The sequence below is a fragment of the Bos indicus genome, chromosome 12, assembly GCF_029378745.1.
Source record: "Bos indicus isolate NIAB-ARS_2022 breed Sahiwal x Tharparkar chromosome 12, NIAB-ARS_B.indTharparkar_mat_pri_1.0, whole genome shotgun sequence".
Classification (NCBI taxonomy): Eukaryota; Metazoa; Chordata; class Mammalia; order Artiodactyla; family Bovidae; genus Bos; species Bos indicus.
Window position 1 is genome coordinate 52,673,333 of NC_091771.1, and position 13,728 is coordinate 52,687,060.

Below are 13,728 nucleotides of genomic sequence, written 5' to 3' on the forward strand. Positions count from 1 at the left end.
TGGAAACAGTTCGCCAGTTTCTTAGAGTAACTGCCATTTCTATAAGGCCCAGCACATTGTATTCTGGGCATTTATCCTAGAACGATGGAAACTTGTGTTCAAAAACACAAAACATGTACATGAATGTTCATAGCAGCTTTATTTGTAATAATAGCTAAAAACCAGAATGATCTCTGATGTCCTTCAATAATAAGTGGTCCGTCAAGCTGGGATACCTCCATACTGTGGAGTACTACTCAGCAAGAAGAAAGAAGAAAGTCTGATAGACATACCATCTTGGGTGTATCTCCAGGGAATTATGCTGAGTGAAAAAGATGCCCCAGGTTGCATACTGTATAATTCCCTTTAGATAACATTTTGGAATGACATTTTAGAAATGGATGGCATAATAGTGGCTGTTGGGCTCAGGGACATGGGACACGATGTGGGCTCTCAGGAGGGAGGTGGGCATGGTTATAAGAGGGCAGCATGAGGGATTTGGGGAGCCTGTAGCAGTTTGGAGTGTGGTGGTAGTTATACCAGTCTACAGGTGATAAAATTGTATAGAATTTAATACGAACACAGGTACATATATATAAATAATAGTGGGAAAATCTAAGTCAGATGGGTTTGTATCACTGCCAGTATTCTAGTTGTCCTTTTATGCTACGATTTTGCACAGTGATACCATCAAGGAAAGTGGGCAAAGTGAGTGTGCAGTTATCTTAATAAACAGTCCACTAAAAATGCCTTCTCAGATGCAAACTTTTTAATATAGAGAGTGGATAAACAACAAGAGCCTGCTGTGTAGCAGAGGGAACTATCTCAGTATTCTGAGATGAACCATAAAGAAAAAGAATCACTTTGCCATGCAGTAGAAATTAACAAAACATTGTAAGTTAACTATATTTCAATAAAAAACATACATTTCTCAAGATACATAATTATGGAAGAGGAGATAATTAGAAATGGGACAGTTTAGGGGATAATTGGAAATGGTTGTGCAGTAAAGTTACAGCAAGTAATCTGAGAGTGAACGACTTCCATGGTATTAATGGTATCAAAAGGCAAAAGAAGATGTAGATCACAGAACTGGGCTAAGCTTATTTTGGAGTTAGCTTCTCAGGCCAACATAAATAGAAATAGCCAAGTATCATTTGAGCAAATACAGTTTCCTGCTTTTAGAATTGAGCAAGGCTGCTATGAGAAACACTATGTTTCTTGTGCAGGATTAAATAAGATAACATTTTGAAAGGAAAAGTGATTATTTTATATTCTATGACAGTAAACTGACAGTAACTCTTTCTAAAAAACAGGTAGCTGAGAGATGAGATGTCAGCCTCAGGAGTTAAGTAGTCAGGCACAGGCCACTTTAAAAAAAGTTGTGAGTTGGCAGTGAGATAAATAAGTAGAGACTTGCAGGTTGACTATTTTTAGATGACTGTCATTGAGGATGACCCCAGAAACTACTGAAGTTTTGAAGTGTTAGCATGCTTTGAAAAAGGTAATATTAGTAACAAAAAGAACAAGAGAAGTGACCTTGTTAGGAAAATATTGTGCCTTAGGTTTTGAACTTTCCTTTGACTTTGAAAGCTGGGGTGGGGAGCAGAAGGAGCGCCTACATGGGCAGAGAGTTGATTCTTTGAATTGTCTTAACTCACAGTTAACTGCTCCTAATGATGAAGAATAGGTTTTCCGACGCACCCTTCGTAAGCATCTCTCCAGATTTCATCAGGAATTGCTTAGGGATATTGACAGACACTGATTGATGAACTGGAGCCGTGTATTTAATCATCCCTGGAATTAGGGCAGTTTTTTTTTTTCCCCTAAAACAGGATAGTCTAGTATTAGCTGTCCGTTTGGTAGGTAAATGTGTCTATTTTCTTGGGTTTTAATAAACTAAGAGCAAGACAGCGGGTCTCCATTTGAATCGTGTGCTTGGCATGAATTTTCCTGCAATATTTGATGAACTAGAACTCAATAATTAAGCCAAACTGAAATGTCTCCTAAGGTAATAGTATTTCCTGTTGTTCTTACAGGTCTCAGGCAAGACTATGCTTCTACTTCAGCATCTGTGTCGAGACACAGCTCCAGTGTGTCACTGAATTCAGGAAAAAAAGGGACATGTAGTGATCAAGAATATGATCGATTCAGCCTGGAGGATGAGGAGGAATTCGATCATTTGCCACCACCTCAGCCCCGTCTTCCAAGATGTTCCCCTTTCCAAAGAGGAATACCCCATTCACAGACTTTCTCCAGCATTCGGGAGTGTAGGAGGAGCCCCAGTTCGCAGTATTTTCCTTCAAATAATTACCAGCAGCAACAGTATTATTCACCTCAAGTCCAGACTCCAGATCAGCAGCCCAACAGGACCAATGGAGGAGGTAGGTTGTAGGCCGTTTTGGTATCTGATATGCTTAGATCTTTCCTATGTGGCCAAGAAATGGATTGTTTCTGAGGTGAACTTAAGTACAGCCTCAAGGCCTTACCAGTTCAGTTGATGTACACTTAAGTCTCTGATTGATCCGCTTTTGATTACGTGTCTCAGACTTAGAGATTTACAGCTTCAAGAAAACCTCTGTGATGTAACAGATGGAGTCAGAAATGGGAAGCATCTTTATGTTGCGCCTGGTATAAGTATAGTGCGGCAGGGTTGCGGGAGTTGAGGGGCTCGTGGAAGAGCTTCATAGAGTTGGAGGCACAGAGCTGCACCCTCCCTTGTCTTTCTCGAAACCCCGCGTCTCTCCCCACCTGCCTCTGGCTCAGAATGCTGGATGGTGAGCCTGGACGACGGTGCTTGGCGAGGCTGCTGCTTGTGCATGTGGAGACCTAGGGGATGCTGGAGTGTGCTTTCCCCTGACTTCTTGACATCTAGAGTTAGGTCTGCACAGCAGTGTGGATATGGAGGCTGAGGTTGTGTGTGGTAACAGCAAGGTGATGTGTCCTGGTGTCAACACAGAGGGTTGGAATATATGTTATTCTCTTTTGTATTTTTTTTCTACCTCCCTCTTCATCATTTATCTTCCTTCCTCACTCTCAGGAGTTATAGATCATGACTTCCAAGAACTACATGGAGAATAATCATGTGATATTTTAGCCTGGTATGTTTTTACGATAACGATCAGTCCAACCCTCACACACAAATCCTGTAGCGTATGGAGAAACAAGCCATATTTATAGACTTATATTTTTGAATTATTATGTAGTACCATTTCTCACACCTGGGCCCAGAAATGATCATTTAAGCAAGTTATTTAAAAATGTTGCAAGGCCAGATACAAATTGTACTAGTCATCACCTGCCAGCATGTACGAAGTTTTTACTTTATCTTCCTCTGTACTTGTAATTTTCATGCTAATTGAGAGATCATTTGAACATATTTAAGGTTTAATAGTTAGAACTTATCTCTGTTTAATACTTTCAGATTTCAAATCTAAAAGAAAACTGTGGCAGGTAAAGTGACTGCCATTGATGATCAATTCATTAAAGCTCATAATATCAAAGACAGTAACTACCGGATCATTAAAACTGCAGGAGAGAGCACCCAGAGTTGTTCCCATGAAGGGGTTTTTTTTTTTTTTTTTTTGTCATATCCTGCCTATCCAGTAGATGCTCCCTCTGCATCTTGATTAGTATTGTCAGTGGGATCATTTTTCCCCCTTAGAAAAGTGGTGTTAACTTACATTCAACACCATTATGAAAAGGATTAGGTTTACCTAAACCTGTGTTACGATGGTTCCTATTAGGAAAATGGAAACATATCTCAGGCTAGTGTCTGACTGTGGTAGTTTTATTTCTCTAAAAGGGCTGGTCTCTACATGCAAAGGAAATGGAAGATAACAGCAGTTCTCTGGATTGAACGTCTGGCTGATCAACTTGATGGCTGAGCACACAAGCTGTGAAGGCTGGTAGACGCTGAGTTGCCAGTCTGGCCTACCACTTACACCTTTCCCTGTCTTCCCATGTCTCTGAGTTTTCATTCATTTGGTTACAAAATGTAGATAAGTAACATCCCTTTCTTAGAAAACTCAGGTATCAAGTCATCTGATATACATTCTCCTTCGTGTAACATGTAATCCTTTAACCTAAGTTTGTTATAAGGAATCAATGAAATGATGACTGTTTCTCCTGAAACAAAAATTGCTGACAAAGTTAAAAGTGCTAAAAAGTAAAGGTTGTATCCTCATCTCCACTTTTTTTTAAACTTTTACTAATATGGCGCAGATATCTGAACTTTCATTTGTTACCACAGTATTATTTAAACAAAATTGTAGAATAAGAGTTGTAACTTGGAAACTAATCTATCAATTATTTTTCTAAATTATTAAAATAATATAGATGGAAGAAAACAATTGTTATAATACTGATCTAATTTAATTAAAAATAAAACAGAAATGTGTGGTAGTAACTATTTCCATAGCTCCTACCCTGCTTGGGTTCAAAAGGGATGGCTCTTCAAAGTCCTTGGAATATTTCTGGGGCTCATGGGATTAAAAGGAGCACTCAGTAGTCCCTCCTTACCTGTGACTTCGGTTACCCATGGTCATCTGCAGTCTGAAAATGTTAAATGGAAAATTCCAGAAATACAGAGTTGTAAGTTTTAAAGCGTGTGCTGTCCTGAGTACTGTGAGGAAATCTTGTGCCTTCCTGCTGTGTCCCAGGTGGGACACACGTCCTCCCTCTGTCAGGTGTATCCATGCTCTGCATGCTACCTGCCCGTCAGTACCTGTGCAGGAGAAACATCCTAAGGTTCATTGTGTGTGTTAGTCACTCAGTGGTGTCTGACTGTTTGCGACTCCATGACTGTAGCCCGCCAGACTCCTCTGTCCATGGCATTCTCTAGGCAAGAATGCTGGAGTGGGTTGCCATTCCCTTCTCCAGGGGATCTTCCCAATCCAGGGATTGAATCTGGGTCTCCTGCACTGCAGGCATATACTTTACCATCTGAGCCACCAGGGAAGCTTTATAAAGTTCAGTACTATGTATTAATACTATTGATGGATTCAGGCATTCCCGAGGGTCTTGAAACATATCACCTGCTGTTAAGAAAGGGAGGGACTACTGTATTTTGAGTAGTTTGCTAGGTATGATAAATGATTAAATCTTACAGAACATTTGCTAACTGTAATTTTTAGGATTTGGCGGGGGAGGAGGGTGATCAGTGACATGTTGGTATTAGCCTGAGGACCTGTATTCACGGGAAGGCTAGCTTTAGATATTTGGTGGGTAACTGGCTGCTGCCTTTATTCCTTAATGGATCCCTAAAGATGGATAATAGAAGAAAAGATTGAGAAACAATGGTCTAGACTATAATCCCATTGAGAGTTGGAAACTCGCCTAACACACTGTATACCATGAGTGAGTGAAAGTTGCTCCGCAATGTCTGACTCTTTGCAACCCCATGCACTATACAGTCCATGAAATTTTCCAGGTCAGAATGGGGAGTAGGTAGCCGTTCCCTTCTCCAGGGACTCTTCACAACGCAGGGATCGAACCAGGTCTCCCACATTGCAGGCACATTCTTTACCAGCTGAGCCATAAGGGAAGCCCACTGTATAGCATAAATATGCGTTTATTCATTCATTCCATAAAATGAGGAATGGTGTCCAAGAGGAAGGACCAGCATGTTCACGGATGCAGGGACATGTGAAGTATTTGGAAACGCTGTGGTTCACTCTGGTTGGCGAGCAGGCTGTAAGGCAGGGGCAGCAGAAGGTGAGGGTGGAGAGGTCTGCAGGGACCACACCTTGGAAGGATCTTTGCTCAGCCCAGGAGCTTGGGCTTTCAGAGGAAGGGGAAGGGGAGCTATTGGAGGATTTTAGGAAGTGGCTGGAAGTCACCAGCTATATGGAAGGTGGGGAGGAACAGACAGGGTGCACAGAAACCCGTTAAGACGATTCTGTGAAAATGTGGATGACAGATCATGAGGTCTGTGCTAGGGTGGTAGAGGGAGATGTGTTAAATATTTACGAGGCAGAATTGACAGGACTTGGAGTTGAGGAAGAAGAAGGGAGGTGAAACTTGGAAGCTAACACCCCTTTCTAGATTAGGTGACTTCAGGGATCTAAGTGATGTAGATGGAGCTGTGTCTGTGTGAAGGAGAGAAAAAGGAATCAGGTTTGTCCTTGAATGGGTTTTTGCTTAGTATTCAAATATATCTGTTTTCTGAGCTTGAATGACCTGATACATACACGTTGGCTTGGCGGGCATGGTATTAATAAAGAGTAAACTGTCTACATTGTAGAGCTACAGTCTTGTGTGTGCATACATGCTAAGTTGCTTCGTGGCTGAATTAAAATTCATAGAGGTCTGTGTGTGGCTTACTCTCTGCTGCCTCTTGGTGGTAGAAGGTGTATTCAGCAAGAAAAAGAAAGGGAAGTGTCTGAAGTCTCCAAAGGTTTGGTGGCATACTCATGACCCTTAAAACTTTCCAGAAGTTAATGTGATCATGTTGATGTGATGAGTGGCTTTCTCAAAACATCTCAAGTTAGAATTTTAAAAATTTCTTTCTTTTTGATGTTCTACCAAAAGTTTCAGTAATAGTTGGTTTGACACCTCTAGGTGTTTTTTTTAACTAACATGTAACAATTTCTAGGGTTTTTTTTTTTTTTTAATGTTAATGGCTGTAAGATTATTGTCTAACCTCATTTTGATATAATTTTATCTAAGAACAGACAGCTAATTGACTAGCTAATCCCTCCCATTTTTAAAGAAAAAATGCTTTCCATTAGCTGTTTGTTTGGTGGAGCCTTTCTGAAGATATTAAGTGTCTCCCTATACGAGGGGTAATCAGTTAGCTTCTTAGAGTTCATAACACGTATGATAATTTGTTTGTCATTGAACAAAATATGATTTCTCTTTGTATTTACTTTTGAAATCTAGTGTCTTAATCAGCATAAAAGTAGTGATTTTTTTTTAACACAGTAAAATACTTTTCTAGACAAGCTCCGAAGAAGTATGCCTAACCTAGCTCGGATGCCAAGTACAACCACTATTAGTAGCAATGGGAGTTCTCCAGTCACCGTGCGGAATAGTCAGAGTTTTGACTCAAGCTTGCATGGAGCTGCAAATGGAATTTCAAGAATACAGTCTTGTAGTAAGTATGACAGATTTTTTGGTAATTTTCAGTTAGTTATAACACCATTAGGAAAATATCTTACTATTTCATTTTTCTTTCTTTCTCTGAACACTACAGAGAAAGTTATCCTTTTGACTTTTATTTTGTATTTCACCATTAAGAAGTATTTTCACTGGTGCCTGTTAATAATTAGCAAATTATATGTTACCAATTAATAATTAGCAAATTGTATGTTAGCCTTTATACCTAAGGATAGAAGTAGAAGCCCTGAATGGTGATTGATCTCTTTACTCATCATACAAAAATGTTTTCTGTGCGGTCCTGCCTCTTTCTAGCTGTGCACTTGATATATTTACTCAGAGGAAAGCACAGCTATTCTGTCCAGCTCTTACTGTGGTCTTGTTTTGCATCAGTCCATAGCTTTCCCGGGGCAAATGAAGTTCTGTTTTAGTGTGACTGAAGAGTAGGATTTACCTACTTCATTGCAGTTTGCCCACAGTCTTTCATTCTCTGTATGTTTTACCCAGTGATGAGGAGCATGGTGAGAGTACAGTCTAGCGTTCTTGTGTTCTCACTTTGTGTTGGGAAGTCTTGGCTCCAGGTTCCCTGCCCCCCACGAATGCTGCCTGTATGGGTTGCTGCTGCTGCTAAGTCACTTCAGTCATGTCCGACTCTGTGCGACCCCATAGATGGCAGCCTACCAGGCTCCCCCATCCCTGGGATTCTCCAGGCAAGAACACTGGAGTGGGTTGCCATTTCCTTCTCCAATGCATGAAAGTGAAAAATGAAAGTGAAGTCGCTCAGTCGTGTCCGACTCTTCGCGACCCCATGGACTGCAGCCCACCAGGCTCCTCCGTCCATGGGATTTTCCAGGCAAGAGTGCTGGAGTGGGGTGCCATTGCCTTCTCTGACCTGTATGGGTAGTCAGGGTTAAGTCCAAGACTGACCCCTGGGAGGCAGATTCAAGGCCACAGGCCCAGTATTGATGTACCCAGACCTGGAAGGCCAAGTGTGTGGCCGAGCACCATCAACCAGATGGCTTAGGTTTCCACCCAGCAGACTCCTTGGTGCCCCTGATAAACTACCCCAGGTTCCTCCACAGGTTGAGAATGGGTCAGGTTTCTGGTTGCTGCTTGTGTCATTCACTGTGTCACACTGTACTGTCGTTAATGTTCATCTTCCATACTAGCTTACTGGCTTTTCCTAGGTGTGGACCATAGTTCATCTGACTTTCTGTCCCCAGCACCTAACTTGCTGCTGGGCACATTGAGCTCTCAGGAGATGTTTGAACAAATGTATAAATGAACACTGTAGGGCTGGATCTTAGGTCTTCATCTATTAATATTTGAATTAAAGGCTTGTGTAAAGACACAGAAGATGGCCTAGGAACTAATGGTGGGAAACCGAGGACTGCTTTCTAATTTTATGTCAGGAGGTTAGGGCAGATGGCCAAATACATCATGATGAAATTTAACTGAGATAGAAGTTCTGTGCTTGAGTATAAAAGTCAACAGTATAAACATAGAAGGGGAAAATACAGTCATGACAGTAGCAAACAGGGTGATGGTGAGGAGTTTTTGTGAACTCTAATTCGGTGTGGATCAGTAGCACAGTTTGAGTGCCAGAAAAATGTAAGTAACCCAAAATAGAACATACCCTACAAACAATGGAAAGTCTTGATGGAAGTCCTGAAAAAATGATGAGAGCATGTCAAAAGGATACAGGAAACGGCTTGATGAAACTCCCAGAGACCAAACCTGCGACAGATTGAGCTACAGAATAAATGATTATATTAAAAGATTATAACCCATAGATTAAATCATCATAGCTTCATACTTAATTGAATAAATGGAGAAGAGGGGAAATTCTTCTTTATAGAAGAATTGCAATTAATAAACATAAAGAAATGAAATAGAAAAATCATTGTGTGTAACTCAAGCATAATAATGAGAGAAAACAAAAGAACTTGAGTGTTAATGTGTAAGAGGAGGTCAGTCGTGAACTTGTTTCAGATCTCAGGACTCTGTTCTCATTGACTTTGATCCCTAAGCAAATATCCTTTATACATCATGCATGTATATGAACATCATGCGTGTATATAAACATCATGTGTGTGTTTCGTGAAGAGCTAGTTCTGGACTGGTGTGCCTTCTGGAGCGAACAGAGTGAACAGAGAAGGTTGGAGAGGCAACTCCAGAAGGAAGACGCTAGGTTTGCAGGCAACAGCTCGAGTCTGGGTCTTTTCTTAGTCATACATGCATGGGAAACTGTGTATCCTTTCTGATCCTTGTTTTCTCATTTGTAAAATTAGGCTTGTGTCTATTAATCTTGACTAGTTTCTCTGTTATTTCTTTTTAAACTCAATGTAGTTATCTGTCTTGTGTGTAGGAGAGTTAATGGGACTAATAGGACTGCCTTCCTGAAATAACTCTTCTGGAGTTTCATTTCAAATGATATACTTTTTGAAATTTCATTTAATCTGTAGTTAAATTTTAGAATTGGTATCTTAGCAATATTAGTTTTCTAATTCATTAACATGGAATATCCCCTCATTTACTTAGGTCTTATCTGTCAAAGTTTTGTAGCTTCCTGTATAGAGGTTTAATACAGCTATAGTTAAGTTTATTCCTAAGTATTTTATCTTAAAAATGCTTTCATAAGTAGCATTTTTTTCAAATTTTAGTTCACTGATAATTTAGAAATACAACTGATTTTTTTTCTATTTTGATGTTATGTTCAGCAGCTTTGATAACTTCATTATCCTAATAGTTATAAATTTGGAATATACTTGTAATATAATACATCTGAACACCAATGCATATTCAAGAATGTTCATAAAACCCCAGACTTGGAAGTAACCAAGCTTTGCATCATCAGGAGAATGGATTTTAACATACATTCTGTGGAATACCACACAGCAATGCAAATATATGGATAAATCTCAAAAACATAATGTTGAGTCAAAGAAGCCAGTCACAGAAGAGAACATACTCTGTAATTCCATTTACATGAAGATCAAAATAGGAATAACAAATCTGTGGTGATAAAAATGAAAGTAACAGTCACTTGCGGGGCGTGTTGATTGGGAGAGGATGCGTGAGAAGCTGCTGAAGCGCCGGGGGTGTTTTGCTGTCTTGATGTGGGTATGGTTACATGAGTGTGTTCATGTCACAATTTCATTTCGTTCTGGGCTTAACGTTTGGGTGCCTTTAGCCTGGCGTGCTACAGTCCATGGGGTTGCAAAGAGTTGGATTAGCACAACTTAGCTGCTAAACGATAACACTTTATGTATATGGTGTTTCAGAAGACACTGGGCCCAGTATGCAGATACCTTCATGTGTACATTTAAAACCCTTTCGGACAGCATCAGCGTCTTTGGGTACGACACACGTGCAGACAGTGGTGAACGTGTACATGTTCTCTCTCCTCCTAGTTCCATCCCCAGGACAGCTCCAGCACAGGATCCACAGCGTGGGACATTTCCCAGCATCAGTGCGGCAGCCGCTTAAAGCCACGGCCTACGTGAGCCCAACCGTCCAGGGCAGCAGTAACGCGCCCTTATCCAACAGCTTACAGTTATACTCCAACACGGGGATCCCCACCCCCACCAAAGCTGCAGCTTCGGGCATCATGGGCCGCAGCGCACTTCCAAGACCTTCACTGGCAATAAATGGGAGTAATCTGCCTCGAAGCAAAATTGCACAGCCTGTCAGAAGGTGAGAGCCTTGGTCCGTTCTTCCTTGTAACCCTGTTCGTGGTCTGCAGTTAGAAACCGCCCCAGGCACCACCCTGACATTTCCTCTGTCTAACCCTGGTTGGTTACTCTTCCCCTTGTGGCCTGACTTGTGACCTCCTGCCTCTGGATTCAATATTTTTCAATCTTTTTTTTTTGTTTTTTTTAATCAGAATGGGCACAAATGATGTTAGGCATGTACACAACACACCCTCCTCCCACAGTCATGATTTAAAAAGCATCTTAGTGACGTTTCAGTTCAGTTCAGTCCAGTCGCTCAAAGTGGTGTTTAGTTGGGGTTTATTAGCTTATGTTGGGAACTTTGGTATGTTCCAGGTAGAATTTTTTAAATTGCACATTGCTTGCCGGGCACATGTTCAATGAGCTCACAGTCATGTTGTGTCCTTTCTGAAGTGGATCTGCTGGAGTGTTTTATGGTTAAAAAACAATTCCATAAAAGTGAGTTGACAAATTAGATGATGCGACAATGGAGGCAGTAAATACATACAACTCTTACAAGAAATTAGTATTTGAAGGAGGAGAGGGAGGGGAGCCATGGTGACAGTTTGCAAAGGATGTGGAAACAAATTTTTTTTATTTATGCATTAGGTATGTATAGTTTTTATTTTCTGATGCATAATAGGTGCTCAGATCAAAAGCAAATTTAGAAACTATTGCAAAACAAAAGTAAATAATCTTACTATCCAGATAGAAATCACTTTCGTGCGTGTTAGTTCAGTGCAGGGCTGTGTTTCATTCATGACTGAATAGAATCACATTGTTCGATGCATATGTTACCTGTGGACAGTACATTTGTCCTTGGATGTCTGTCTTCGAACTAATCTCCTGGATAGGCTGTCATTGCCAGATAGAGGGTCTGGTTCCCCAAACTTAGGCAAACATTGGTTTTAACACTTTTTAAAAATTTGCTGCCAACATAATAGGCAAATCTCTTGATTATCTGTAAGATTGAATACAAATAGAATTACATGAAGAAATTTTCAGTGAAGCAACCACTGATGTTTTCAGGCCATTTTTCTGTCATGTTTATCTTTCTCTCTGATTTTAAAATGCTCTTACTACACTTAAGGATATTGGTCGTTTTCCCCTTATGTTGCACATCTGCCTGTGCACATACAACACTCGTGGCAGCGTGCTGGGAACTGGATATTCCTGAGGATGGGCATGTTGACGGCCAGAACCCCAAGGCACACAGGGGAAAGTGCCAGCACGCTGTCACTGCTGGGGTGAGGGTGGGGAGACCAGAGCGCGACGACTTGTGGGGTTACTTACAAGCCATTTCCTTTTTTAATCCTTTCACAGTTTCCTTCAGCCTCCAAAGCCTCTGTCTTCACTCAGCACGCTGAGGGATGGAAACTGGAGAGACGGTTGCTACTGATGCAGTTTTCTGTACCCTTGAGGAGTGGGAAAGAACTGGAAATGAGGGTCGTGTTACCCAGCTGGCTGGGTAACAGCGGGTGTCAGGATATTCTTTCCCTTCTGCATTTTAACACATTTACTGCATTGTTTTTCAGTGGACCAATCACCAGAGACTAATTATTGCACTTAAATATTTGCCTGAGATACTGCAACGTTCACAGATCCGCGGTTGCAGTATTGTGACACTTAGAGCTAGGACGTTTTTGTAGAACTGATAATGTACCTGAATCCTTTTTGAGAGAGTTGAGGTGTATCCATAATGCTTTCTTTGCCATCTGAGGTTTTTGTTTCTTTTTTTTAACCTGTTCAATTTACTTACATGTTCTAAACATCTTCCCATTACATGTTCTGTATTTTAATACATTGCATATTTACAACTAGGTTATATAACGTATGCTTTGAAATTTACTTTTTTATAGTTTACAGGAATTTTATTTTTTGTGCCTATTTCTTTTTACACCTATGTGAACCACTATGGAACAACTTAAATTTTGTGCCATAAAAATATTTTTGTGGTAAGGTACTATTTTTTTAGCTCTAGGGATATATCAGCAAAAATCCATCACACAATTGAGACATAATTTTCTGTTGAATGAGCACAATGTAAGCTGAAGCATTGCAAGGAGACAGCCAGACAGCAGCGTGAAATGGGTCTTGTTGTTTTCATTGTTAACTTATTGTCATTCCTGGCTTTCATATTTATAATGGCATCATGAGCTCATTGCACTTAATACCTGCAGTGTTTGCTACTGTACCACAATTGATTTTCAAAACTTTTACAGAGGATGAAACTGTAACGTTTTATTAACAATGCTTCTGGAAATGAATGCATTTTAAAGCAAATAAATCTTTTTGATAGACCTTTTACAAAATCCATTTGCACTAATGAATGCTTTCTTACGGGATATGACTTACTATTTGTTACTGTGTACACCGCTGTTTTGGAATGTTTAGAAATAAAGACTATTTCGGCAATATCAGGTCACGCATGAATGTGCAGCATAAATGATACCAACCCCACACCTATGTTTCACCGCAATCGTGAAAGCATTGTGATGCTCTTGAACAGGTCAGTCAGACCTAAAGTGGGTAGGCAGAGTATTCACATTTGTAAGCAACTCTTTTTCTCTCAAATGCTCGGGGTAAGATATGTGAGATTTTAGCTCTGTAGTGGGGTTTGGGTCCCCATGTAAGAAGGTCACTAGAACCCAAAGAACCAGAAACCCATTCCTGGATGAATACTGTCAGTGGAGATGCCAATATTTTATGGGGGTTGAACTTGAAGTACTTTCTCAATGTCAGTGAAACAGCAAGGTATTATTAGTCTACACTTTATTTGATATATATTGGAAAACTTCTTGCCAGAAGGTGCTATGGAAAGGTTAGGTAAAGGTTTTATTGTCAAGTTTTAAAATAGAGTTTTTCTGAAGTTATTTGAGATTTTTATTTTTAAAAAGTGTGCCTTTCTTCATAGTTCCATGGAGAAAAACAGTGAGGC

At 40.3% G+C, this 13,728-nt stretch overlaps 1 protein-coding gene across 2 annotated transcripts in view; it reads left to right on the forward strand.

The window, feature by feature from the left end:
- SLAIN1 (SLAIN motif family member 1) overlaps positions 1-13,210 on the forward strand; it is a 52,656-nt gene extending 39,446 nt beyond the window's left edge. For both annotated transcript variants that reach the window (XM_019971597.2, XM_070800368.1), the window contains 4 exons: positions 2,019-2,363; positions 6,920-7,075; positions 10,491-10,773; positions 12,114-13,210. In XM_019971597.2, coding sequence (XP_019827156.2) covers positions 2,019-2,363; positions 6,920-7,075; positions 10,491-10,773; positions 12,114-12,189 — 860 coding nt within the window. In that variant the 3' untranslated portion in view covers positions 12,190-13,210. The remainder of the gene's footprint in view (positions 1-2,018; positions 2,364-6,919; positions 7,076-10,490; positions 10,774-12,113) is intronic.
- The last annotated feature ends 518 nt before the right edge of the window (positions 13,211-13,728 follow it).